Source organism: Podarcis cretensis, assembly GCF_951804945.1.
Source record: "Podarcis cretensis genome assembly, chromosome: 7".
In the NCBI taxonomy this organism is placed as follows: domain Eukaryota; kingdom Metazoa; phylum Chordata; class Lepidosauria; order Squamata; family Lacertidae; genus Podarcis; species Podarcis cretensis.
This window is the reverse complement of record NC_137176.1, coordinates 32,324,302-32,351,556: the sequence shown is the minus strand read 5'-3', so window position 1 is coordinate 32,351,556 and position 27,255 is coordinate 32,324,302. Positions and strand designations below refer to the sequence as shown.

At 42.0% G+C, this 27,255-nt stretch overlaps 2 protein-coding genes across 4 annotated transcripts in view; both read right to left on the bottom strand.

Moving 5' to 3' along the window:
- Nucleotides 1–996, bottom strand: part of RANBP9 (RAN binding protein 9) — a 28,246-nt gene extending 27,250 nt beyond the window's left edge. The window contains exon 1 of one of the 2 annotated variants that reach the window (XM_079983890.1): nt 14–996. In XM_079983890.1, the coding sequence (XP_079840016.1) occupies nt 14–476 (463 nt within the window). In that variant the 5' untranslated portion in view covers nt 477–996. The remainder of the gene's footprint in view (nt 1–13) is intronic. The other variant, XM_079983889.1, reaches the window with a different exon arrangement.
- A 10,579-nt stretch (nt 997–11,575) lies between these two features.
- Nucleotides 11,576–27,025, bottom strand: MCUR1 (mitochondrial calcium uniporter regulator 1). 2 transcript variants are annotated; one of them, XR_013840711.1, is made up of 10 exons: nt 26,479–27,025; nt 25,582–25,698; nt 24,910–25,013; nt 24,094–24,195; nt 23,596–23,637; nt 22,081–22,152; nt 20,242–20,295; nt 17,281–17,395; nt 16,492–16,729; nt 11,576–11,881 (listed from the first exon to the last, which is right to left on the bottom strand). XR_013840711.1 is itself a non-coding variant. In XM_079983812.1 (9 exons), exons 1-9 carry the CDS (start codon nt 26,774–26,776, stop codon nt 16,674–16,676), a joined length of 960 nt encoding a protein of 319 aa, XP_079839938.1. In that variant the 5' UTR covers nt 26,777–27,025; the 3' UTR covers nt 13,096–16,673. The 2 variants fall into 2 exon arrangements, 1 of the variants encoding a protein (XP_079839938.1); XM_079983812.1 differs by lacking the exon at nt 11,576–11,881 and having other exon boundaries at nt 13,096–16,729.
- Nucleotides 27,026–27,255: the final 230 nt, after the last annotated feature.

The window sequence follows — 27,255 nt, the reverse complement described above, 5'->3', positions numbered from 1 at the left end:
CCGTCCCTCTCACCTTTGTAGTGGACGCGCAGGTTGTTCTGCGAGAGGCCGATGTAGCTGAATTTGTCCTTCGGGCTCCAGGAGCGCGGCAGCGGCGTCTCCTGCTCGTCCACGGCCGGGTAGAGCCGCTTGAGGCGCCGCTTGAGCTCCTTCTCCTGCTCGTTCAGGGCCGGGTCGCCGCCGTGAGGGAAGGGCGCCGGGGCGCTGCTGCTGCTGCCGCCGCCGCCACCGCCGCTCCCGGCAGGCATGGGCCCAGCTGAGGCGGCGGCGGCGGCTGTTGTGGTGGCGGCGGCGGCGGCGGCGGCGATAGCGGGCGGAGGAGGGGGCGGCGGCGGGGCCGAGGTGGCCGGCGGCGGCGGGGGAGGCGGCGGCGGGTGGAGCAGGAGGGCGGCCGAGGCCGGTGAGGGAGTAGGGTTGCCCGGGGCTTGAGGAGCCGTCGCCGGGAGTTGCTGCTGCTGCTGCTGTTGCCCGGACATGCCGGCCTCCTCCTCGTCCGCTGTCCCAAGTGAACTGAGAGGCGGCTTGAAGGAGGTGTAGTATAATAGAAAACGGGAAGAGGAAGCCCCAAACCGGAGTGAGACCCGGGGAAGAAGGAAGAGGCGGCGGCGAAGAGAGGCTCCGCTTCTTCGGCTGAGGGACCCGACTGAGCTCGCGCGAAGGCGAGCAGGGGGGTTGGAAACAGACGGAGCCGATGACGAGCCGGCGCGTGCGTGCAGCGGCTGGCCTCGAGCTCGGGAAGCTGCGCGCGGCGATGTTGACGCGGGGCGCGCGAGAGCTTGGGGGCGGGAGAGAGAGAGAAAGAGTTGGCAGCACCAGGCGCTGTTACTTATTGCGCTGCGGACGCTGCCAGCAACGGCGGTGGTTGTGCGGCAGCTACCGCCGCCGCCGCCGCAGAACGTCCTCAGTCAGCTGAGCTGCGTGGCGGCGTAGGGAGCCGAGGGGCGGAGTTTCCTTTCTGAAGAAGCTGAGGGCGGGGGTCCTCAGGCGCCTTCGGCGAAACGGCCTCGCTGCTGCTGCTGCTGCTGACGGCGCCGGCCCAGAGCGCTTCTGGAGGCTGCCTTTGTGCGCGACGTAAAGCCCTCTTTCCCTCCCTCCAGCCCCGTGTCACCTGTGGAAAAGGGGGCTGGATCCAGTGACGTAACTCGGAAAACTGTTAGGGAAGCCAGAGCAGGAAAGTGAGTGGGGGGCGGCGGCGCCGCTTTAACCCACGTTTCCTTTTTGAAAGAGAAACTTAAAGTGTTTATTTCACATCAACGTTCCCATCCGGAGCACATTTTTCTCTGCAGTCAACCCTGCTGATTTTTTTTTTAGACGTTGTTTGCTTTCAAGTATGCCTACTCACCGTCGCAACCTTATTTTAATCCCAATTTACAATCCAGTTATTACTTCCATAAGGATCCAGCAACGGGATGGGTGGGAGACTCCTTGCCTCCCTCTCGCAGGATTTGCCAATAAATGGTATTTTAAGGAAAATCAAGATTGCTGTTCAATGTGCTAGGTTGCTGCCAAAGGTGAATTGGTTCTTTAAAAAAAAAATAAAGATTTTATTGGTTTACGAAAGTACATGCATTGTCTCCTTTTCCGGTTGTAAAATGTTTTCTACAAATCAGTTACATTTGATATGAGACATTAGTTTTGTACTCAGTATGGGGTCGGGGAAGAAGAGAGAGGAGGGGTAGGGAAACTTATTTATATAGTGAACATGGTGCGGGGAGGGGTCAGAATTGGTTCTGTTCTCTTAACAGAGGATGAGCCCCAAAGGAAAAGGAAGATAGCTTGGGTTTATTGTTACTTTATTTTTCTCCTCCCACAGAAGAAAACAAAAACACAAAATCCAAGTTAAGATGGGATCTCAAAAGATGGCCTGATATCAACGATTAAGCAATCTTTTCAGTTGTTTACAAATTCAATACTAGGCAAAAGATGATGATGTCAAAGTCTTAAAATATATGTTTAGTATTATTACTTTGATTCATTAGCCCTAAGGTCCTAGGATGGGTCACAACAATCTAAAACACAACATTACAAAGTTTAAAACAAATAACAAACAGAGTGGGTCTCAATGATATCCATATAAAATAAAAATAACAGCTAAAAACCTAGAAAACTCATTAATATATTTTTCTAAATATAAATGAATAAATCATACAACACACTTCAGTTGGATAAGCACCATTCTGTGGGAGTTAAGTATAAAGCACTGTGATACAGATAATCACTACCTCCGGTGTGGGCTAATTTTAAGATCCAAGTCCAATCCTTCAGTTATGAGTAATAAACATATTTTCTCACAGGTACTGCTTTCCACAGCTAGAAAATGTCATCCCTCTCCATTTGGATACTTGCCTTTTATTGCACATTCAGTGAAAGGCAAAACCTGAAATGCTTGCATATGTCATTTTAAAACATGGGCCAAAGAAGGGAAATCAGCCAGGCCTCTTTAAGTCATGGTTCCTATAGGGAGAACTACTTGTCATGCTGGGTTTGTTACTTTATTGATCTCAATCTCAACTAGACCTGTTCTGGTGAACTGTGGGATGATGTGCTACACCTTGCTTAAAGCAAATATAATAATAAAGCTCTCTCACTTTCTGGAAGAAGCTCCTTTGTACTCAGGCGCACCTCTGGAAGGCTGGAGCCCATTTCAGAGGGGTGCATGTTTGTGGAACGATATCAGGATGATAACATTTCAGATCTAGACATGCTAGCTCTTCCAAAGTGTTCCTTTGGTAAAGTGCAGAACTCAGCTGGCCTGCGTTACTTTCTGTTGATTTGCAGCCTCTCAAAGCCAAGATACAAGAAAGCCTCTCTTATCCCAACCCAACATAAGCTGTAGCCCTGTTTGATCATCCAAACACTAAAAGGAGGCTTATGAACACTCAGGCCTCTGCTACCACACTTTTTTTTGGGGGGGGAGGGGAGGATATGCAAAGTAAGGACTGAAAATAATTTGCCAATTGTACTTAGGGAGCAATCATCCTGAAGTATCATGTTTTGATAATAACGTCTTGGGGGGGAGGGGAGGGGAGCAACAATTCAGCTGGCTCCAATTAGATAACAATTATGTAAGAGAGGTTAGTTTGAGGCCTTTTAAACAGAGCAGACACACCAACAACCCTCTCCCCAATGTCAAAACACCATGATTTTGTGCATTTAGGATATGTCCATTTTGGATATTGTGTGGTGTGTGCTGTTCTGATTTTTGTTGGTTGTTTTTTAATGTGGTGAGATACTGCATTGATTTGTGTTTTGAAACTGGAAATGCTTAGCCTAGTCTTCTATGCATTCACTACACCAAATTGTAATTGTCTATAGGGATATTTTTCACTATAAAACTTTTTCTACGTAGCCTTTCGCCCTCAGAATCCTAAAACATATATGGAAAAATGTATCAGTAAAATATTGACATCAGTTACGCTAAAAACTGGGATGAATGGCCTGGGAATGCCTGAGCAAATAGGTAAGTTTTTAAGGCCTACAAGAAGCCCGTAACAGTTGGTGCCTGCCTCTTCTTCAACAGGGAGGTCACGCCATAGGGTAGACACTGCCCCAGAGAAGGAACTTTTCTGTACAATGAACACCAAGCCGCCTCTGCAGATCTGAGTGCTAGGGCAGGTATATACAGGAGAAGGCATTTTCTTAGGTAACCTGGTGAACTATTTGGTCTTTGTAACTGATAAAAGAACCTTAAACTGGTCTCACTAACAAACTAGCAGCCACTGCAGTTCTTTAAGTATATGGGTTATATGCATACGGTAGAAACACCCACTGAGCAACACAGCTGTCGTATTCTGCGCTAGCTGCAGCTTAAGGGCAACCACAAATAAAGTACATTACAATAGTTCAGTTTACCCTCTCCGGAAACAACAATAGACACTTCTAGCCACTGAAGTCACTTGACCTTCAGTGACAACAATGGAAATAGGAGCATTCCAAACTATGTACCTGTTTCTTCAGCAGAAGTGCAACCCTGTATCAGGTGCAGTCCTGGATCCAGGCCTCTTGGCCCAGATGTTTGAGAAAAATAGAGCTGAACATCATCAGCATATCGATGACACTTTGCTTCAATTCTCATAATGACCACTCCCAATGATTTCATGCGGCTGTTAGGTAGTATTGGGGACAAAATAGTGCCTCGTGGCACCACACAGGATAACTACCAGGGGCCAAGACATAATTCCCAAATGCTGTTCTCTAGAACCAGCCTCCTAGGTAAGTATCAAAACAAATGCAAGAGTGTTTCCTCTCTCCCATTCCCATTCCTCTTGCATTGGCAACAGTCCAGTATCCATTTGGGAAGAACAGCCACAGAGAGAGTATAGATCTATGGGAAATACTGGTGTCCTAGTCCCAGAGTGCAGCAACATCTCTACTCAGACACTTCTGTCAGCAGGTGGTACAATAAGCCAGTTAGAACTACCAAGAACTGCAGGGTGTTGTTGTTAATTCTTCTCCCCCACTGCTGTTCCTCTTATCACCAGTGGTCACAGTCGAGTATCCATTCATGGACAGCAGCTGCACAGATTACAAAAGAGGTGGATCAGTCAAGGTGGTCCAGACCAGAACATAAGAAGAGGAGGCAAATGGATCATCTAATTCAGCTTCCTGTTCTCTCAGTGGTTGATCAGATGCCTGTGGGGAACCAGCAAGCAGAGCCTGAACACAAGTGCATTCTCTCCTCCAGCAGCTTTCACCAACTGGTATTCAGAATGATACTGACTCTAGCCTGCCTGTTTCATAGATAATCTATTCTAAAGCAAAATGATAAACCATATGGAATGCTGAAGCCCCCATTGCCTGATTTGTAGTGGTAACCAACTTCCACGTTAGTGACCACTTAAGCAGTGATGAGGAAATTGTGGCTCTCCAGATGTTGGCTGGTGATGATTGGAGTTTGAGTCCAATAACATAGAGAGGGAAATGGTACCTATCCCAGGCAGAAAGCAAAGCTGACATTGTCTCTCACCAAGAAAGTCTATCCCAGCTTACATCCCATCTATCATAGCACAGTTTGTCATTCCTCCCAGATCGGAGAAGCAGGGTGTTCCTTAGGCTCAACAGAACAAAATCCCAACCACAGTTTAAATAACATTTTTTCCATCTGAAAAATGCTTCAGGTGTTCTGATATGCTTAATATTCTGTTAAAAAAGAAAAGTCAAGTCCTTTTGTGTAATGCCAAAGTTCTTTTGTTTCAAATGAGCATGCCTGGTCATGTGTTTAGGACATACTGTATAGAGTTCTGAATATTCCACTCTGCCCCCTAGATGACTGAAACCCAGGCACTAAATTTACCTACTGTAACTGCCAAAAACCTATTCAAGAGGAGGGCAGGCTATGTGCTTCTTTCTCTCATTATGCTTAGTAGGGAGAAGGGAATGTGCACCACACCTTCTGAAGAGCAACACTTCAACTGTTGTGAAAACTCTGTCAAAGATGCCTGGTGATCACAGATGGCGAGTCAGCTAGAAGTTAGGCAGGGTCTCGCACATCTGTAAACAACCCTTTTGCCTCACCCTACAAGCTACATTCTCACTCAAATCCTTTCAACTTTCAAAGTGCACAATTTAAACAACTTTCCAGTACGGGATTGGCTTTGGTAGAATCATGTGCCTTGGTACATTATGCAAGATATTCTCCCTTCACTGCACAAGTACAATGCCAGCTTTGTGGCATGTCAGTGCAACAACACTGCATATTCCCAGCAACGATTATATTCACTCCTCACACCTTGTCAACAGATAGAGGGGTAACAGTCAAGCTGGGGCTTGTGCATATGATCATTTGTGTTGGGTCACTGTGCCCTGCTTTTGGGACCAGATTGCATGAGGCCCTGGTGTTCATTACTCTGCCATAGCAGGTGGAAGTGGCATTGGTGAAAGGAGGATATTCTAAAGTGGGGATGGAGATCAGCTTCCCATCATTGCTGACCACTGGCCATGCTGTCTGTGGATGATGGGAATTGTAGTCCAAGAACATCTAGTGTGCCACTGGTTTCCCACTCCTGTTATAAAAACTGGAATACCAGTGGTTCTGTAGCCCAGATTTTTCCCATGATTATAACATGGTTCAAAAATAGGGTTCCCACTTACCCCTACTTCCACATCACCCCCATTGCGGCTCCTAACCTTTAACAACAGCCTGACAAACATGGATTTATCAAGAGAAGTTTCTCCAACTACTTTTCTTCCTGCCAGAAAAAGCTGCAGCAGTGACATTTTTATGGGCAAGGGTTCTAATCAAGACAAAACCACCATCCAATGCAGATTTTGAGCCCTATCTCCTTAAGCTGGAAATTCTGCAGCCTTCATCTTAAAAATCTTGATCGTTGTTGGACTCCAGCGGCATCACACCAAAGTTCAAATTCCCTTTGACACAAAGTTCACTGGGTGACCTTGAGCCAGTTACCATCTCTCAGATTAACCTTCCTCACATGACTGCTGTGAGGGTAAGATAGGGCTGGGAAGAGAACAACAAATGCTCCTTGAAAAGGCAGCATAAAATATAAATCTAATAAAGAAATACTTCTGGGATTGAAAACTTTAACTCAGGAGCTCTGATCTCTGAAAAATGGGATTGTGAATACATAAAATAACATTTTTTTAAAGAATAAAAAAATGTGAAAGTGAAAGTTTCCAAAAGGCAAACCATACAATTATCAGCTCTTAACCTTTTTTCTCTAATATGCTCAAGCAGTCTGTTGCACTAGACTGCCAGCAATTATAACTTGGGGAGAGAGACAAAAGGAACAAGCAATTTGATGTATAATGGTTATGTGTTTTTGGTGTGCTTTTATTCAGGACCACATCTAAATGGGCCCATATTCCAAAGACACACATGAAGCTGTCATTTCACTGATCTCTGCATGAGCATGTGCATATGCCAAACAGCAGTGTGGCAAGGAAGCTGTCGACAGAAATAAAGCAAAGGCCATTAAAAATGACACTGGTATACCTTTACGCAAAAATCAAACTATTTCTCCAGGTGCATTATGTAAAGGTTCAATTCTATTCTAAAGTATGTACAGTTAATGGCAGTCTAGCACCTGCATGCTTCAATACTTTTATTGTCATGCAAGAGCATTAAGGACAGTATTGCTTTCATGCAGAATAAAAGACCCCCTCTCTTAGAGATATCAGACTATTTTAACTAGGCTGCAAAAAAATATTAAGAGCCTCTAATGAGCAGAGGGTTACTTCCCCCTCCCCTTCTTGCAAATTTGAAGGACAGGGATGAAAGTATGTCTTAACACACTGTTGAGCTTCTTTTTAATGTTATCTAGAGCAAAGTAAGAAAAGAATACGTACAAAGAGCTCACAATGCCATAATTTTAATAGAAATTGAAAATCTTAGTAAATTCTTTTCAAGTTACTGTACTCCAGATTTAACAGTTTTTTAAATGGACGCACATCCTCATTTTTCTCCCTGGATGACACTTTTAATTTTGTCTTGTACATCCATCATTACTAGCCAGCTGATTTTCTAATTCTGATTTTCATAATGTCTCAGGAGGTTCCTGCTAAGGCTACAATCCTTTTCTTCCCTACCTCAAGAACTGCAACAAGTATTGCTTCTATTATAAATAATGATTAACAGCATTTACGGATGCTGTTAACAATTATGCAAATCTCCCTCTCCCTCATGCCTAGGCAGCATGGGAAATACTTGCGAAAGATTTTGCATAACAACGTGGGAGGGAAGTAGGACCTGTGGCCCTTCAGATGTTATTCAGCTACCAACTTCTATCCATCCCAGGCAGCATGACCAATGGTCATTTGAATCATTAAATCTTTGCGTCATTAAATTCATATTCCCATTTGTAATCCAGATCTTTGCAGTTGTAGGTGCTAATTCTACACTCCTGATTTAGTGCTTCTGAAGTGTGAGACTATCCTTTCCATGACAGCAATGGTCTACCGTTTTCATGAATAATTTCTTTTCATTTTCATTTTGAAGGACAAATCCTCTCCTTTGCCCCTCAAGCACTATGGTTCTTCCCTTACAGCAAGACTATTTTGATTATGGGAAGACTGGGAACAGAAATTAGCTTTCGCATTTCTGCTGCTATGCAGCTGTTAAAAATACAGAAGGCTGGACAATACTACTTCCGATTGCCTAGTTGGTCACTATCCTCTGCAGATAAACTTCTAAATTTTCAGGTTTCACAGGACACACATGGAAAGACAGTTATATTTTGAAGGTAAAACGTCATAAAGCAAGAAAAAATGTTTTGCATTTGCTCTCTCCATTTAAAGAATGATCTTTTTTCTGAAGGTTATGCTGTGATCTTTGAGGTGAGCTACATTTATAAATCAACATATATTTAACAATGCTGCTTCTCTTAGACCTGGCTTTGAAGTCTGCTTTTGCTTTCCCTTGCTCATCCAATAGGAAGACACACACACAAACACTTAAAAGTCAACCAGCAGCCTGACCTAGAACAATAAACCCGCACCTCAGCCAAGTGACCCAGTTCTTCCATGTAATCACAAAGATTTCAGAGCTGGAAGGCAAACTGGTGAGCCCACAGAGTGAAAAATGATGCCCATTAAGATAATTAAAAACACTGTGTTCTTTTATCTCTGTTTTCCCACTCATTCCCTGCTTCTTTCATTAGCTTGCTAAATATGTGTGTGTGTGTGTGTGTGTGTGTGTGTGTGTGTGTGTGTGTATATATATATATATATATATATATATATATATATATATATATATATCCTGGTCTGTTCAAGAGGCTATCCTTCTTTGAAGGGCTTCTTACCATAACAGTTTGAAAATATTTCTGCCATCGCAAGTAGAAGAGTTTGGATTTGATATCCCGCTTTATCACTACCCAAAGGAGTCTCAAAGCGGCTAACATTCTCCTTTCCCTTCCTCCCCCACAACAAACACTCTGTGAGGTGAGTAAGGCTGAGAGACTTCAGAGAAGTGGTCACCCAGCAGCTGCATGTGGAGGAGCGGAGACACGAACCCGGTTCCCCAGATTACGAGTCTATCGCTCTTAACCACTACACCACACTGGCTCTGGATCATAATCTGGATTCAAAATTCCATTCCATTCCATGCATCTGCCTAAAAGAGGGAGGAGAACCATGTACACAATATTGAGATCTTTGGAGGAAAAATGGGATGTAAGTGTAACATACCGTAATTATCATCGAAGGCTGCTGACAACATCTTCTAAACACAGTAAATAAAAATGTGTTTTATGGTGTAATGTTAATTTTGAGTAGCTATATCAGAGTGGGGAAACGGACCTGTTGTTTAATTTCAATGTTGCATAGAACATATTGTTTTTTAGTCTTAACAGGAAAGCTGACCAACTACAATTGAATAGTGAGTAGAACTTGCATTACACATCAGTTCCAAAATGCTGTGCTGTCATTCTATAATGGGTAAAGACCATCAACACACCGGATTTGCTAAACCGAATTGGCCCAGCGAATTGGCCCATCTGTTCTATTTTCATGCCTCTACCAGTTGCCTTGGTTTCTTCTTTTCAAGAAAAACAAAAACTAAACTATTTTATATAGAAAGTTTCTTTTCAGTGAAATCCCTGATTACATTACTGTATACAATTATCGATTTTGCCTACTAATCTGAAGATACGCTCCATGTGCACATAAGATCCAGGTTTGTTTCTGGGAGCACATCCCTATCTCTTGTTTATTAGTAAGTCAGGCCCAACAAAAAGCTAAGTGAATACAAAAGAATCTAGACGCTGAATGTATTCGTCCCAAACTAGGAATTATTCTTGAAAGGCAACATAAAAATAGTTATAGTAAATACTTTTTGAATTATTCAATACGCAATTGATTTTCATTTCAGGATTATTGTTTTAAACTCATGTGAAAGAGCTCAATGGTTAAAATACTTCCAGTATTTCTACTGTCTCTAAATTCATGTTGTTATGCTGAGCTTGTACCAAGATTTTTCCGACTTGGTACACTTGCTTTATACCCTCCAACAATGGAATGATCTGGGCAGTTGTCCATGCTTTAGTAACATCCAGGCTTTAGTACTGTAATGTGCTATTTATGGGAATGCTTTTTAAAAGGGTTCAGAAACTTTCAACTGTTCTAGAACATGGCAGCCAAGCTGTTAGCAGGAACTCACCATTGTGAATATATTACACTAGTTTTAAAGAAACTGTGCTATTTCCAAGCCCAATTCAAGGTCTGGTTTTCACTACAGGCACCCTGAAGATCACTTATTCCTGCATGAACCTTGTATGGCAGCCAAAACAGTAATCAGGGAACCTTATTTGAATGCTTGTAGTGGTTAAGTGGGTGACCATCAGCTACTGGGCATTTTCTGCAGTTGTGCCCCCACCTGTTAAACTTTGGCAGGGAGATTTGCCTGACTGTCTTCTTCAGGTGATAGGGGAAGTCCTCTCTTTTCACCTGGCTTCCAGGTGAAAAGAGAGGACTGCTTAACTCTTCACCTGCTGGCTTAACTGAGTTTGTTTTTCTGGCACTACATTGGTCTAGTCAATTGCTTTTATGGGTCTGCTGCTACACTCAGCATGTTTCTACTTGGACTATTTATTGTGAACTGTTATACAATATATTCTTGCGATCTCTGTGTTTGTTTGTTTTTGTATTTTTATTAAAGATTTTCTTGATTTACAGAAGTATGTGTAATGTCTCTCTCTTGTATTTTTTCCATGTAACATTTTTTTCATTATTATTATTATTATTATTATTATTATTATTATTATTATTGCAATCTCCGTGTTAAGTTTGGGGAAGGGCAGAAAGCACAGTAAACACTTTCAGAATGAACGTGCGAAGAAATACTGTTATCTGAATTAAGTTTTAATGGAAATTGGTCTGACATTTGTAACGTACTGTACACTGAAGTGTATTTGATGTTGGAGGGTTTCTGTCTGGTCTGATGAATGTAAGTTTAACTGTTGCTTGGGGCCTTAACCGACAGCTGTGAGGAAGGGTTGGCATTAGAATTCTCAGTATGCAAAGTATATAAGGTTTGCATATTTTGATTGTTGAGGGCAGGTTTGGAATTTTCAGTTAGACAGTGTGGTTGCTGGAACTGGAGCTGGAACTCTGGTCAGCAGAGGGGAGTTGGAGTTATTGGTGCTTGTGGAGTCAGCCAGAAGAAGAAGAAGATAGCAAAAGATTATTGGAGAAGACAGAAGACCTAAGATGCACATGGAGTTGCTTGGTGGCCTAAGACTTGCTGGGTATAGCTGAAGAGACTAAGCTGTTTTAGGCTGAAGAAACCAAGGAGAACCTGCAGTGCTTAGAGGAGAAGTGAGAAGCAGTTTGGAGTAGAGGTCACTGGTGTCTGGCAATAGAAACACCAGAGGGATGACTACCACTTCCAGGGCAAGTACAGAAAGGCAAAGTTGCATTTCAATAGGTGAGTAAAAGGTTGGGGAAAGAGGCTTCCAGCAGAGCCCTCAGTTATAGTGTTGGTGAGGCTTGACTGGGGTGGAGGGGTGGGTAGAAAGGGCAGTTTTTATAGGGTAACCAGCTGCTTCCTTAAAACCACCTTAGCTTAACTTTAATAGTTGAATATAAGCTGTTGGCATATAAACTGACAGTAACAAGTTAACATAGTTCATACTCATTTAATGATACAGTACTATTTAAAATAGCCAGATAAGCTTGTCCTAACTTTGTAATAAACATACATACCTTTGTTAAATATAGCATTTGTATATGACAGGCTTTGTACTATGGTTCTACCCCATAATTACAAGGTTATTGGTAAGGGTTTAGCGGAAAGGAGAGAGTCTGAATGGTGTCAGTGGCACAGATTAAGTAGAACCATTCAAACAAGGGGGGTACTTTGTTATTACAGTGCAAGTCAATACTCGCCTTCCCTCCATTTTCTCAAGCATTCCTGTCTTCAGTGTTACTATGGAAAATGCAAGTAATAGGTCAACAGAGTAATAATGTACATACAGCACTGCACAATATTCAATATGTTTGAATACACTTTTCAGTTATACATCTTACTCTAGGGCTTGGTAATCCCTGACCAGTCACTATGCTGGCTGGAGTTGTTGAAGTCCAGCAACATCTGAAGGACACAGGTTCCCCATGTCTGCCTTGCTTTGTGTTTACCCAGTTTTCACAGTCCCATAGGCTTCTAATGAGGAGCACATCACTACTGAGCCAACAAGTTAACCAGTTTGGAAAATTTGATCCTTACTTTTATCTATTGCAATTCCAATGCTTCCGTTTTTTCAGAAGAACTTTCATATCCCACCATGTGCTTTAATTCAATTGAACTAAAATTGACCATAGACAGGATCTGCTAGAACAGATCTTGCACAACTTGCATTCATTACTCTTGCTCCAGCCCCTCTGCAGTTCTTGCTTCTGAGCAAAAAGATAAACCTGGAGCACAAATGGAACACAAAGAGATAAAACTGGAACACTAAGTAAGAAGCTCCACACCAAATGGCAATTAGTCTATCTGCCCTTTCTGGAGGGGCGCTATTTTTCCTAGGTTAAATGCAAGCCCTGTAAAGGACAGGAGTGGCATAAGCACCAGAGTTGGGGAAAGACTTCAACATCACATTTCCACAGCATCTCTCAGCTCTCAACAGAGACAAATTAATAGTTTGTACTGAAAATTTAAATGGGAAGTTAAAAGGCTTGGGTTAAAAAAAAATATTCTTTGCTTTGCTCTCCTAAAATGAACATATGCATTAAAGAGGAATAGAAATCAACTTTATAGATTTCACCACAGCAAAAGTATGTACAAGTATGTAAACCTACATTATGCACACAAAGTGATGAGAATTCTAGGGAGATATAGATACAAGGAATTTAAATTCCAAAATCAAATCAAGTCCAGCCTTTCCCAACCTGGTGTCTTCCAGATATTTTGGTGAGGCATCCCTTTGCTTGTAATTATTTTTGATTCGGATTTGTCATGGCCAATGGCTAGTACAATAAAAGTGGTTTGGATTGGACAACAAAAATTCTGCCATTCCTATAACTATTGGAGATGTTGACTGGGTCTGATGGATACTGTAATCCAAATGATCTGAAGGGCACTAAGTTGGGTAAGATACAGACAGTATATAATACTAAGCAAAAAGACCACATTATCCTGAATAATATATTCATGTGTAAAAGTTTATTTCACAAAGAAATATTCTGGCATTAAGTCAATCCATGTTTCTAACCTTTGTCTCTCTTTCTCTCTATATATATGCAGTATAATTCTCAAAACACAGGTTTAACCATTAAACATCTGTTTACTAAACCTGTGGTTTTCATACAGGAACCTTACACACCATGTTGGAAAGTAAGAGATAATACATCAGGGCTTGGTAGCTCGATCTTTGCTTGCAATAAAGTTTGTTTAAATAAACAGAGAAAAGAAGCAACCTAAGTTGATTATCCAAACAATGAAGGATAAACTTTTTGGGTCTATGTGGATTAAGGTGCTTTAGCATCAGCACAGAAAGCAAAGTATAGAAAAGGAGCGGGAAAGCACAGAGGATCTCATTAAAAATGCCAATGAAGCAATAAACTGTTATCTTTCCATCCCCATTTATATCTCAGAACCTCAATGCTTACTGGGATCACAAGGTTCTGGAAGAAAATAAACATGATGCAGTAATCTAACACATACACACACCAAGACAGTGTCAAAATAAAAATATTAATCTCCCCCACCCCTCTATACCAAAGTAAGCTTCTAATGTAATTCAATATAGTATTCTAAAAATCAATATAGAGCCCAGTGTTAAACATGGTTACTTGGAATCAGGTCCCACAAAATCCCCAAACTTCCATGAGACATCAGGGTGTGATTTTAAGCATTTTGCTCAAAAGTACATTCCACTGAAATCAATGGGATATAATTCTAAACAGCTACATACAGGATCATAAGTACTGTTAAGCATAAATATGAAGGATTTATATTAACTAGAACTAAACTATAACCAAGTAAGCTTTTTAGGGTATCTTGGTCCAGGAAGATATCTGTTTACAAAATATTTTTTGCCACTGGTTTATATTAGATGGAATTTAGTTGGAAGTGCTTGTACAATATATCAGCTTACAATATAAAGAGGCTTTGGATCAGGTTGCAGTTACGTAATTCTTTAAAAAAAACCATTGTGCATGCAGCGTATTGGCAACAACAAAAAAGAGGTCAATATCTTCAGTGCTTACTTTTTTGGCATGTTGAATATTCACTCGTATTATTTAGCAAATCCTGCTTGGTCGCTATACACTAACTAAATGGGGGGGGGCATGTATTGAAGCAAACTAAGTATGTGACTTAAACTCTTTCTGGAGGCAGTACTAACATTTCAGTCACTGAAATGGGGATGGTTAAGCATAGAAAATGAGTGGTATTGGGAGGTGCGCTACAGAAAGCCTGAAGAACACTAAGCGCTTACTCCAGCAAACTCTTACGGCCCATTCCATGTACTTCCTTCTGTTCGGGGATGTATCTATTCTGTATTATTATTGTCATTTATTAAATTTGTATACCGCCCTATACCCGCAGGTCTCAAGGTGGTTCGCAGGCCAAAATCACAATATAAAAACACAGAATCAACATAAAAACAAAAACAACCCAATAACTACCCCCCAAAAAAACACATTTTAAAAGGACACTGAACGTCACTCAATCAAAGGCCTGGTTAAAGAGGAAAGTTTTGGCCTGGCGCCTGAGGTGTATAATGAAGGCACCAGGCGAACCTCCCTGGGGAGAGCATTCCACAAACAGGGAGCCACTGTAGAAAAGGCCCATTCTCGTGTTGCCATCCTCTGGACCTCTCATGGAAGAGGCACACGAAGAAGGGCTTCAGAAGATGATCTCAGGGTCCAGGTAGGTTCATATGGAAGGAGGCGGTCCTTGAGGTATTGCGGTCCTGAGCCGTTTAAGGCTTTATAGGTCAAAACCAGGACTTTTAATTGGGCCCAGAAACTAATTGGTAGCCAATGCAGTTGGACCAGGAGCAGAGTAATATGCTAAAACCATCTTGCCCCAGTGAGCAACCTGGCTGCTGAATTCTGCACTAACTGAAGTTTTCAAACCATTTTCAGAAGCAGCCCCACGTATGATGCATTGCAGTAATCTAACACTAAGATTACCAGAGCACTGGATTATTATTATTAATCATATTTTAGTTGCTTTCCTTGCAAAAGCAACTTTCAAAAAATTCTAGCAGTCTCTGCAGGCAGTTTATATACAAGCATCTCTGGGTCAGAGCAATTATACACAAGTCTGTTCTCCTAATCTCAGTGGAACTAATTTTCAGGTAAGTAGTTGAGAACTCTGACCTAAAAAATATGTTCTAGCTGCAATTCCCAGTTCTACTACAATTTTTATTATTATTTAGAATGGCTTGCTCTAAAAAAAGGTTACATTCATCAGCCATTAGTCTACATACAGATATTCCTTAATAGCAACACTAGGAAGTACTTATTAATATTTTCAAACTGTTCAAGACACCCCACAAAATAAGACAACCATTCTAGTGAATTTTCCTACTACTGAGCTGCATCTGAGTTTGCTTTCATGCTCCACTGATCTCAACAGAACTTACTATTAATATGATTATCACTACTTTATACACTGCTTACTTGCCAAAATGCCTTCTAAGTGGTTTTAAGTAGATATGTATAAGACTGCACTATCTGCTTCTTATTTTCCCTCAATGAACTCTATCTTATTTTTCCTAAATTTTTGAATAGAGGCCACTCTCTTCTATCAACCAAGAAAATTTCAGTGCCTATATAAAAAGCTCATGTATCTCACTGAGCTTTATTTTTTTTCCACTTTTATATCAAGGTAACGGCTAGCATGTGGCGGTTTCTAGTCTATCGTTTCTTTGGCATTTGCTTATGAACATGATATTTCTACATCTGCTCGTAAAACATTATTATTTGGACGGAATTTTACAACAGCAGACCACAATAAAACCTGTCAATCTATTAAAGTACAATAAAATATTTACAATGGGTGCGATTCAACTAACCAGCCCCATCTGTGGAAGCCCTGTGCTAGGATTTTTGTTTGCACAATGGGGCTTTGCCCCCCTCTCCCTGTAATCCCCAATATTGGTTCTGGGGAGACCAGGAGAATTCCTAAACAGTAAGTGTGTGGGATGGAGAGGGGGAGGCATTGTTCCAGCTGGCAGACTGGAACAATTGCGCAGATGGAACGATTGGAAAAGCGTGATGTTGAATTCCACCCATAGTGTTTTATCAACACTAGCGGAAAGATAACTTGCAATTTAATTAAATAATTTTTCACCTCTGAAGGAATGATGTCAAAAAGAATGCTTGTATTTTTTTCCTCCCTTGGTACTTGACATATAAAACCCTAGTACATTCTACTATAACTTATCATGCTTGATATGTTTATAACCTGACATTTTAGTTTTACAATAGCCCAGAGACACACAAAAATTTAGATGAGTGGGCTCTGATGTGCAAAATACAGTTGCCTGTGATTCCAGGCTATGTTTCTATCAGTATTTCAGTACTTACATTTGTTTTGAGGCACATTCTTTGGCTACATTCTGTAGTCTAAACAAATAAATAAAATGGCAGTGACTCTGAAGTAAAGACTACATTATTTCAATAAAGTGACAATACTTTTTCGTAGGGTTGTGATTTTTTTTTTTTTGGTAAGGCAAGATAGTACAAGTCCTTTCAAGAGGGATGCTTTGTTATATCCATAAACGGTAAAACCCCAGTGCGACTGTAAGGCATGTAAATACTGAACCTGGAAGAAAATAAGGGTGGAGAAGAAAGAATGCATATTGTCAGATTTTAATCCTTTTGAAAATGAAAGTCTGGCTAAAGAAAAGTATTTAGACGCTTAAACATTTTACTTGGATCTTGCCTGCACTGTTAGATAAACATGGAAACCGATAGGATTTGCATGATTCAGGCTGGTTCAAGGGGGCAGGGGCAAAATGGGGCATGTGCCCATGGCAACAGAGTTGCGGGGCTTGCTGTGCCTGCTCTTATGTGCGTGCCCCTACCCTCGACTTTTCCTTGCACTAGTGTGGAAAGAAGATTAAAAGGATCAGCATGGTGTTGGCTTTCCAAGCTTTCCAGGTGCACACAACAGCAGCAAAAGATGCTAATATCCAGATACTGACCAGAGGTCTCCATGTTCTAAAATCAATGGATACAACTCCAGTAGATAATTAGTAACTCTTAGACACCAAAAGCCATCACACTTGATACAAAGAATATAAAACACATGAATATGAGTACCAGACAACTGAGACAGTTACTAAGCATCTGCACCATGATAGAACTACATACCTGCTAAATATTTAATGGTGTCAAGTTTGTGCGATTCAAGCATTGTTTTCAGGCCTGCAACTTCAGTGTCTATTTTCCTGTACGTCTGTGTTAAAGCTCTATCCTGTTGTGCATGCTTTAAAAAAAGAAAAAAAGGGAACAATATCTCAATACAGTTTAAACACTGCAGTCACATCTCTAAAAAGCGATACAGTACTGTAACTTTTAACAGAGTGAGACTATCCAACAAAATGTTGCTCCCCCTTCAGCATTCCAGCTCCTCCATTGCACTCTCTCTCACCATGATCTTCTGTTCCCTCTCTCCAACAGGCAGGCAGTATTCCATGCCAACTAAACATGCTCAGTCGTCTTTGGGCTGCTTCTGCAATTTCCCCCTCCTCCAGGTTTTTATTTTCTGCAATACTCTGCCAGTTGCTTGTGTCCAACATTATATTATGGTTGGACATTTTTGGTAGATTCTCTCCACTCCACTTGGGAATTAGCTTAAAAAGTCACTTCTGCTAAGACTACAATACACACACAAACCTCACTTCCATGCTGTGCAGTAAGAAACAGGATTTTTTTCTCACCTTGCAGGATGGAAGCAGTAGGCAATCAGGCCAGCAAAGCAGAGCAAATCACTCTGTCCTTGCTTCACCAATGTGATCTCCTTCCAGATGCCACGGCAGGAGTGAAGCCACTTCAACCACTCAACACTGAAGCTGACTGGCCTCACAAAACAGGTATAACACACACTGTTTTGCCAGCATGATAGTTAGAACGGGAACACTGAGGACTGTGAGCCAGGGAAAGTCCAGTATGGCAGAGTATCTTTAGCCAATGGGTCAGAGGCTCCCCCCGCTCCACTTGTGTGTCTAACCTAGTAGTATCATCCAATTAGCTTTCTCGGAGAATACCCAAAAAACAAAATAAGAACCTAAGCAGTTAAAATGTTTCTATATATGGATAGAGTAACACCCCCACCCCAATGTGAATGTTGCTGTTACAGCAAGAGCACTTTTTAAGGGGAAGGGCTGTAGCTGATGGATGGAGGTGCATGTTACACATGGGAAAATGCCCCCGCTTCAACCTCCACTATCTCCAAGCTGAGCTGAAAAAAGATTCTCTGGGCAGGTTTAAAGGTTACACTTTTATGAATGTTTCATCTGTGCAAGCATTCTAGCTTTCACCCTTCCTTTTACACTGTTCCAGGGGTTCTCTCAATCCCTGCAAGCCAATTTTTTGGGGGGAAGGGAATGCAGGAGGAGAAGTGGGGAAATCCTGCTGTGTAAGTTTGTGTGCACAGCTTCCACTGGCGGGGCACCTTAGGCAAATCTCACCTTCTGTCTGAAACAGATGCAGTAGATCATTTATTTATGGCTGCAATTTTAAGTCATTTGTTTTGGACGTAATCTCTTTTAATCTCAAATGGGACATAAAGGTAACGGTAAAGGTACCCTGCCTGTACGGGCCAGTCTTGACAGACTCTGGGGTTGTGCGCCCATCTCACTTAAGAGGCCAGGGGCCAGCGCTGTCCGGAGACACTTCCGGGTCACGTGGCCAGCGTGACATCGCTGCTCTGGCGAGCCAGAGCCGCACACGGAAACGCCGTTTACCTTCCCGCTGGTAAGCGGTCCCTATTTATCTACTTGCACCCGGAGGTGCTTTCGAACTGCTAGGTTGGCAGGCGCTGGGACCGAGCAGCGGGAGCGCACCCCGCCGCAGGGATTCGAACTGCCGACCTTTCGATCGGCAAGTCCTAGGCGCTGAGGCTTTAACCCACAGCGCCACCTGCGTCCCTTCAAATGGGACATACTTCAGAGTAAATGTAATTAAAACTGAACCTGCATGCTTAGATTTTTAAAGAAAAAACGTTTTTTTTAAAAAAAAAATTCATTGTTGGCTAGTTTGATTGTAATAAATGCTTCCTACACGCAAATACTGAACAAGCAGAAACAATTTGATTTATTTTCACACACATAAAAGCACCCTTTCCACATACTTAAAGCATCTCATGTTCAAACAGAGACAGTGCCAAGTAAAGCACACTATCTGCAATTATGCCTCCTTCTATATGCCCCCAAAGGCTCAGTAAATGCAAAAGGAACGATGGTGGTGTTATTCAGGCTACAGGTAGCTCCCAAGAGGAAAAAGTTAGAATTGTAAACAGCGCATTGAGGCTAAGCCACTGACAACAGAAGCACACCAGATGGCTTATGCTTTTTCTCTATTCATATCTCAAACATGGCTGCTTCAAATAATTATATATTTCATTGGGATCTTTTATAGAATTCAGGGTAAGTGTGTAGTTAGGTGACTAGCCACATTCACTTCAAATATTTTTTACTAGAAACTCTCAAAAATCTGTGAGGTTTTCATTCATATTGCTAGTGGATATGCCATATTTCCGTGTATAAGACTAGAATTTTTTTCTTAAAAATCAATGTCCAAAATTTGGGGGCGTCTTATACATGGGGGCATCTTATAGAAGGAAAAATAAAGTATGTTTGTATTATGAATTAATCTGGTGAGTTAAAATATACTTGAACATGTACAGTACTGCACTAACTTACTGGCTTAATTCACAAGCAAATACTTAAGATATTTGTCCAAATCCAAAATTCTGAAATATACAAAAAAATTAAGGCTGACTATGCATAAAATTAATCTTCCAGTTTTGCATGCTTCAAACCCATCTAAGCTTCATGTTTCATATTGAGTTGAATCCAGCATAGACCTAGGAGAAGTCCATTCTGCTCACATACCAGCAGCGCTGGATTCAACCCATTGTGCTTACATGGTTTTAATAGCAATTCAGTTTCGAACTTTAAGCACCAGTTAACTGCCATTTTGCACTTATTTCTACTTCTACCACATGGATATTTAAATGCCATTCCCATAATGGTGGTATGCATGTAAGCCTATACAACAGATGTGAAGAGGACTATTACCCGGATCGAGCATTAAGTTCATCGTTCTTACCAATTCCACTACTTCTGTTCTCATTTTCAACTGTTTCCTCTCATTAAGCGAATACTGGAATTTAAGAACAATGGATTACCTTCCGTGTAAAATAACCAACACCTTTCATTCATGCGCATCTATGAATGTTAACCCACCTTCCAGTATTACTGAAACAACTTCTACTGCTCATTGCAATATAGCTCAGTTGGTTAGAGCATGGTGCTGATAATGCCAAGGTTGTAGATTTGATCTCTGTATGGCTCAGCTGCATATTCCTGCATTGCAGGGGGTTCAACTAGATGATCCTTAGGGTCCCTTCCAACTCTTTTGTGTCAGGGTAGATAACCTTTTCCAGAGCAAGAGCCATGTTCCCTTGTTGCAAACCTTCCAGGACTCACATGACAAAGGTGGCATGGCCAAAGGCAAAAGCAGGCAGAGCAACAGGTGTTTTGCTTTATTATACAGTAGGCTACCTCCCAGCTGTACAAAAATCTGAAGTTTATATTTACACACACCTCCATCCAGAGAAGCAAGAAGACCTACAGTTAAAGGACACAATCTAGCCAGGCAAAAGTACTTGAAGGGGGTTGCTGATGAGAGGAATGGCTGGGGGGGGGGAGAGAAGAGGGGCATTGTCTGGACAGAGTTTAATGGGCCAGATGAAGAGGTCTGGAAGGCTGCATTTGACCCTGTAATGAATGTATGGGGGTTGCTCATGCGTAAGTTGCCACCACACCTGGCTAGGTAGCCTGGTTAAACCTTTCCTGACTGGACAGCCCTTCACTTCGTGGCTGTTCAGTCGCTAGCAGAATCCGTCAGTGGGCGTTTCTTAAACTTCTTCCAGCACAAAAGCTCTTTGACGCCAAGTCTACGCCTACTTTCCCTGCGCGGAAGTCTTCTGCGCAGGGTGGGTGTGGGCAGAGGAGGACCTGTGCTCTCCCCGCTGGTCTCCAGCGAAGAGTCCTGGAGACCCCTCTCCGATTCCCCCAACCGCCCCCCTTTATCCCTGGTGTTACGCTGATTTCCTTTCCCAGCCGATGAGTTCCCTCTCTCCCTGCTTGGCCCTTCTCCGGCATCGCTTGGGAGCCCTGCCTCCACTTCTGGCTCCGATGTCAGTTCCCTGACAGACCCTGTGTGTGTTTCTCTACCCCCATGTGATGGCCATACAAACATAACAAGTTAACCATCACCCAAAATATTAGCTGTTGAGATTTAACATTCAACGCTTACAAACCTACAATGAATTACAAATGCTCCTCAATACGTGTCAGAGGTTATTTTTGGACGTTGCTTGTTATGAAGCGTTTACAGGATAGCAAAAGACAAGTTTTCTTATTAAAAAATGCAGTACTGACAAAGTTCAGTGTTACGAAACCCTCATCCTAAAGATCCTAAAATGTAAACAAGTCAAGTTTTTTTTTTCATATTTTGCAAGATATTGACATTCTACAAACAAATCTTGTTTTAAATCCAGCATTATGTCTAATCACTCTACACTACACCACCATTCCCACAGATGATGGCTATAATTCTTAAGGCAAAAAGGCTAACAGATTAAAAATAATACTTTGCCTAAAGTTAAACTATACAGCATGACAGTTTCTGAACAACCAGTGTGGTGTAATGGTTAGTGTTGGACTATGACTTGGGAGACCAGGGTTCAAATTCCCACTCAGCCATGAAGCTGACTGGGTGACCTTGGGTCAATCACTGTCACCCTAGCCCTACCTCACAGGGTTGTTGTGAAGATAAAATGTGTGCAGGGAGGAGACCATGTACACCTCCTTTGAGCTCCTTGGTGGAAAAAATTAAATATAAATGTAATACATAAATAAATCTTAAAGAAAGACTACATACCAATTCTTTTGTTCTGCTCTTTTCCAAGTTGAAATCTAGCTTGCTGTCTGTACGAACTTTGGAAACTTCATCCTACAGAAAGATTAAACAATAAATAGACATACAAATTCTTAATTTCTTAAGTAAAGCACTACTGTTTTTAGCTGTCCATCATTGCCTACACTGGTTTATTTCAGATTTTTTTTTTTTGGGGGGGGAATTCAGTCCTACCAAGCTCTTTCTGCAACTGAACTCCCACAATACCAAGGAAAGCAAAAGTGCCTAACTGGGAACTATACTCAAATGTTTATAAAGAGTATGGGTGGCTCTAGATCCTGGTATCAATACAGCTAGTCAGGGTCTATCTTTCTAACAAAAAGTCATCCAAATTTAGAAATTAGCTGCCATAATTCTGAGCTCAAAACACAGTGACTGGAGCTATTATACAACTTCCTGTTACCTCAGTTACAGAAACACCAGTCAGCAAGTTACTTATTTAGCAGCCATAAATGGTTCAGCTCAGTGAGATGGTATTTTATAGTTTAACACCTGAACAATGGTTCCAACAAACCGACAATGCCACCATAAAAGGGGCACAACAGACTACACATTAACAGGAGTTCAAGAAATTCCACTGTTTTATACAATTAAAGTGTTTTCATTGCCAAGAAAAAACCATTTTGTCCCCAAAACTGGATACAGGCTGCATTGAGAACTTAACTGAAGAAAGTGGTGTGACAAGAGCAGAGCAATAATACTGCAAGGAAGACAAAGAAGCGAACTAAAAGAGGGCAAGGGAGCACATCCAAAGGGCATCTCTTCAGGCACATGCTTGTCTCAAGAAAGATGGTTGCTATTGCCATATTCTACCTCTCAACAATAACTACCCCAAACCTCAGGCCACAGGACTGCATGTGTCTAGGGATAAGAGAATTAGCTCTGTTTTATTGTGCTTTAAAATCCATTTCATTAGGCTTTTAGTTCTTTTATGATCCATTATACTGTTTTTGTTGTATTATACTTTAAAAACAGCAATCAAAACCTTATGTAAACTGCTCTGCAAGGTCTGGTCTGAAAATCAGTATAAAAATACTATAAATAGAGTTCACCAGCCTCAGGCCCAGAAAGAAGCTTGTGTTCTTAATACAAAGGGAGAGACAAGTATTATGAACCCAACTTCTCCAGCTTGGATTAAAAGGCAAGCCAGATAAGACTTTTTCCATTTCGTATGTTGGCTCAAAAGAAAGCAGCTACTATGGGTCATAAGCCCATCCCCTGCAGTTGTCTTTTATGTGGTTCAGTTTTCTAGACTAATGCTGTACATAGGTGTCTCCCAGGAGAAAAATCCTGAATCTAGCATTGTGCATGTGTTGTGCTCCTTCCTGGATTAGGAGGTAGCTAGTTGAGAACATCACCTTTGACACTTGTTCAAAAGCAGTGGTAGTCTTAAAATATCTTCTTACAGAAAGATCAGACATGGTTAACTAGAATATTATGTTCAGTGCAGTTATATTATTCAAGTCCAAAAAATCTTACCATTACTTGCTTTCTTAGCTGGTAAAGTTGAAGTTTTATTTTCTTTTTTATTTTTGCATTAAAAAGAGAGAGAATACATGTTAAAACTACATAAGTACAAGATACAAAAATATTGATGTATACATATTGGTTGTTTTGATGTTACAGAGGGACTAAGCAAGTGGAGACTTTGGAATTCCAAAGATAATATCTCCAACATCAATGAACAACTTTGCCTATTTGCAAGGATTGGGTTCAACTCACTTTCTCTACATTGTACCCAATAAGTTGTTCCTGTTAAATTCAAAAGCCATCTCCACATACTGGTTTCTATTCTTGCTTTTACTGTGATATTTCCTCTTCCAAACATCCCAAATGCTTTACTAAACAAAAGGTTAATTAAAATGCAGTAACTATAATATTTCTCCTTACTGCTAGATGTGGGTTGAGGGGGTTCACAATCTTATCCAATGCATGCTGAATAGACCTGGATGTTTTACCAAGGATGTTTGCCTTTACCTCATTTTCTGCTCGAAGTGCTGAAAATTCACTCTTTTCCAAAATAATCATGTCTTTTTTCACACCACCAATATGAGACATTATCTGCTGAAGAGCAATTTCCTTTAAAAGAAAAAAGTTACTTTAGTCTAATATCACCAATGCCAATAAGATGTTTTACTCTACAGCAAATCTTTTAAACAACTAGTACTCCAGTAATTTTGCTCTGTCTGAAGGTTTCATCCAGCACCCAACCAAACTCAAAGAGCCCTGTTTTTCCCATTCTTCCCAACTAATGTTCAAAGAGAAGGATGGGGAAAATATGGGTGGAAAGGTAGAAATTTTACTGTGCAGTAGCATCGAGACCAAACCGCACAATGCACTAGGTCAGGGGTGGGGAACCTGTGGCCCTCCAGATGTCCATTGTTCCTCATCATTGTCCATGCTAGCGGAGGCTGATTGGAGCTTACTTGCACTCAAGCAGCCTATTCAGTTCATGCATGAAATTTTTTACATCAGTAGCCAGACCATACACTGGTGTTGCTGAGGAGACCAATGATCAAGCCTCTCAGGGGATCCACAACTGCTGGCATCCCACCCTGAAACCACCCCTTTCCAGGGGTCACTGCAGGCTACTGCTGTCAGAATCTTATTGCCTGACTGGGTGTAGTGCAGCAAAGGTAAGAGGGTTTAGCACTGGACAGAAAATGAAGTAATATCAAACTATTAGAAAGGACATATCGTAATTGCTAACAACAAAGGGATTTGGTTTTTGCTCCAGCTTTTAAAACAGCAATTAACAATAAATATTTAATAAATTTCCACATTCATTTATACCTGTTGCACTTTTGTGACCATGTCCTTGTATATCACATTCATGTTGTTATTTATGATGTTTATTAAAGCAGACACAATAATCTCAGACTGCTGGGTAGTGAATCCTAGAATACAGAACATTGCAAAATTCAGAAACCTCTATATGTTGCTAAACATTAGCTATATACATTTCATATATAACTAAACAGAAACATAACATTCACATAAACAAAGACTGCTGTAGGAATTATTAACATAACAGCCTGAAGTTTAAAATGGAAGACTGTAGATTCTTTAGAGCCTCTATGAGGATTTGATGTCCTATGCAAGTGTACATATCTAACAGTATAGTATCATGGACATGTACTCAGAAGTCCCCCATTAGCAGGGGTTTAGGAATGCAGTATAAATAAATCTAGTCAACCAAAGAGTTTTACAATATTGGAACATGAGGAAAATTCAACAGTTTCACAAAAATTACATGAAAGTACTGGCACAGACAGAAGAGGAAAATACAGTTTTCGCATGGAAACATTTCTGTGAAGTTACCAGATTTCATTCAATTAGAGCTAATACCCATAATCAGAACTTTTGATTGAAGAGAAACATATTTTTTTTGCGGGGGGGGGAATCCACAGTTACTCATATCAATGTTTACAATTTACATATTAACAATCACTGCAAAAGAATTACCATTTTCTTCTAGAAGGCATACAAAGGCATGGGTGTCGAAATAAAGCTTTCTGTTTCCTGATGGGGAAAAACTACTCTTGTTTTCAAGTTGTGGATATGCTGCATGGATATTCACATCTAATTTTTTAAAAAAGGAAAATGTATAAAAGTAGTTAAGTGTCAAAAGTAGAACAATAACATACTGATATACTGTATGCAATTTACAAATCCCTCCCCTGGTTTACTGAACAACTCTACAGGGTCCAACCCCAAGCCCACCACAAACACCCAACATGGGCAGGCAGGGCCGGATTTAGGTTCGATGTGGCCCTAAGCTACTGAAGGTAATGGGGCCCTTCATATGTCCAGCTGTCCTTTGTCAACAACAAATTGTCAGTTTTTTGTGTTGAATTTCTTAAATTACTTACATCATAGGAGCCTACACAACAACAACAATTTATTATTTATTACCCCCCCCCATCTAGCTGGGTTTCCCCAGCCACTCCGGGGAAACCCAGAAAACACAGTTTTCTGTATGTAGAAAATACTGTATGAGAAAACACTGTTGCTGTATGTAGGTTTTGTTTTTTATCTTATATTTTGGAAATGTACATCCAGATTTTTTTTCCCTTTAAATTTTGTTGGGATCCCCCAATAGAGTGGGGCCCTAAACTATAGCTTCTTTAGCTTATACAGTACGTAAATCCTGCACTGGATGGGCAACAGGGCCCTGAAACCAAAACATTTCACAAACATTTACGCATTTTATTCTCAAAGTAAGCAGGGGCGGCGCTCAAGAGGAAAACGTTTCTCTCGAGTTTGACAGCAGCCCTGAAAACCGAGTCGCAGAAGCCGCCGTGAAGCCACAGCCTCGCCCCTTCCCCTTCCCCTTCGGGCTGGCCTTTCAACCGCTCTCACCTCGCGCCCCAGCGGCTGGGCACCGGCCCCCCGCGCCCAGGCTGAGGGAGCGAAGCCCCGCGCCGCGCCGGCCTCCCGGGAAGGAGCCCCGCGCCGGCGAGCTCTCGCCGCCGCCGCCGCCCCGCCCGAGTCCTGGCGCGAGGGAGCCTGTGCGCTTCCAGTCTCCTAGGCAACGGCGGGAGCGGGCGGGGCCCGGCAGGAACGGGAGGAGGACGAAGCCGCGCGGCCGTCGCGGAGCCAAAAAGCCCTTCCTCGCGCTCTTCACCGCCGCGGCGGCCGCGGCCTGACCTCTGACCATCACCCCGCTTCGCCTCCCGCTCGAGGTCAAGGCCTAAGGGCTGCTTCGCCTTGGTCGTTTCGTAGCCGCGTCATTCCCTCCGTCTGGCTGCCCAACCCAGCGGCGCAGTGGTTCCGGCACAAACATGTTCCGCCCTCCTGGCCAGCCGCGGCTCCGCGGGAGGAGACGGGCTCTTTTCGGAGGGTGCCGATAAGGCGCCGCCACCCACTTCAAGTGGTGCTGCTTCTGTGACACTCGGCGCTCCTCGCAGGGGTGGAGACTGGGAGGAGGAGGAGGGGGAGGAGGGAGGCGTTGCTCAGCTCCCTCAGCCTCGCTGACAGAGGTTGACGTTTGCCAGGGAGAAAACTAACCCGCTGGTTGTTGCGGGGCGTCCGCGGGGCCCCTCCAGGAATATGTGCAAGTCGTGTTCCCATGAGCTTTAATGGGGGAGAGCAAGGCTTAAACCTTTCCAGAAGGGAAAACGGACGGTCACTGTCTTC

What these genes read in the sequence shown, in the direction of transcription:
- MCUR1 (XM_079983812.1), bottom strand. Translation starts at nt 26,776, where the DNA reads ATGGTCAGAGGTCAGGCCGCGGCCGCCGCGGCGGTGAAGAGCGCGAGG. An exon ending in AGCTAAGAAAGCAAGTAATG is followed by an intron (nt 22,153 to 23,595) that starts GTAAGATTTTTT and finishes ATCTTTCTGTAG; the next exon opens with GATGAAGTTTCCAAAGTTCG. An exon ending in CACCATTAAATATTTAGCAG is followed by an intron (nt 16,730 to 17,280) that starts GTATGTAGTTCT and finishes ATTTTCTTCCAG; the next exon opens with GTTCAGTATTTACATGCCTT.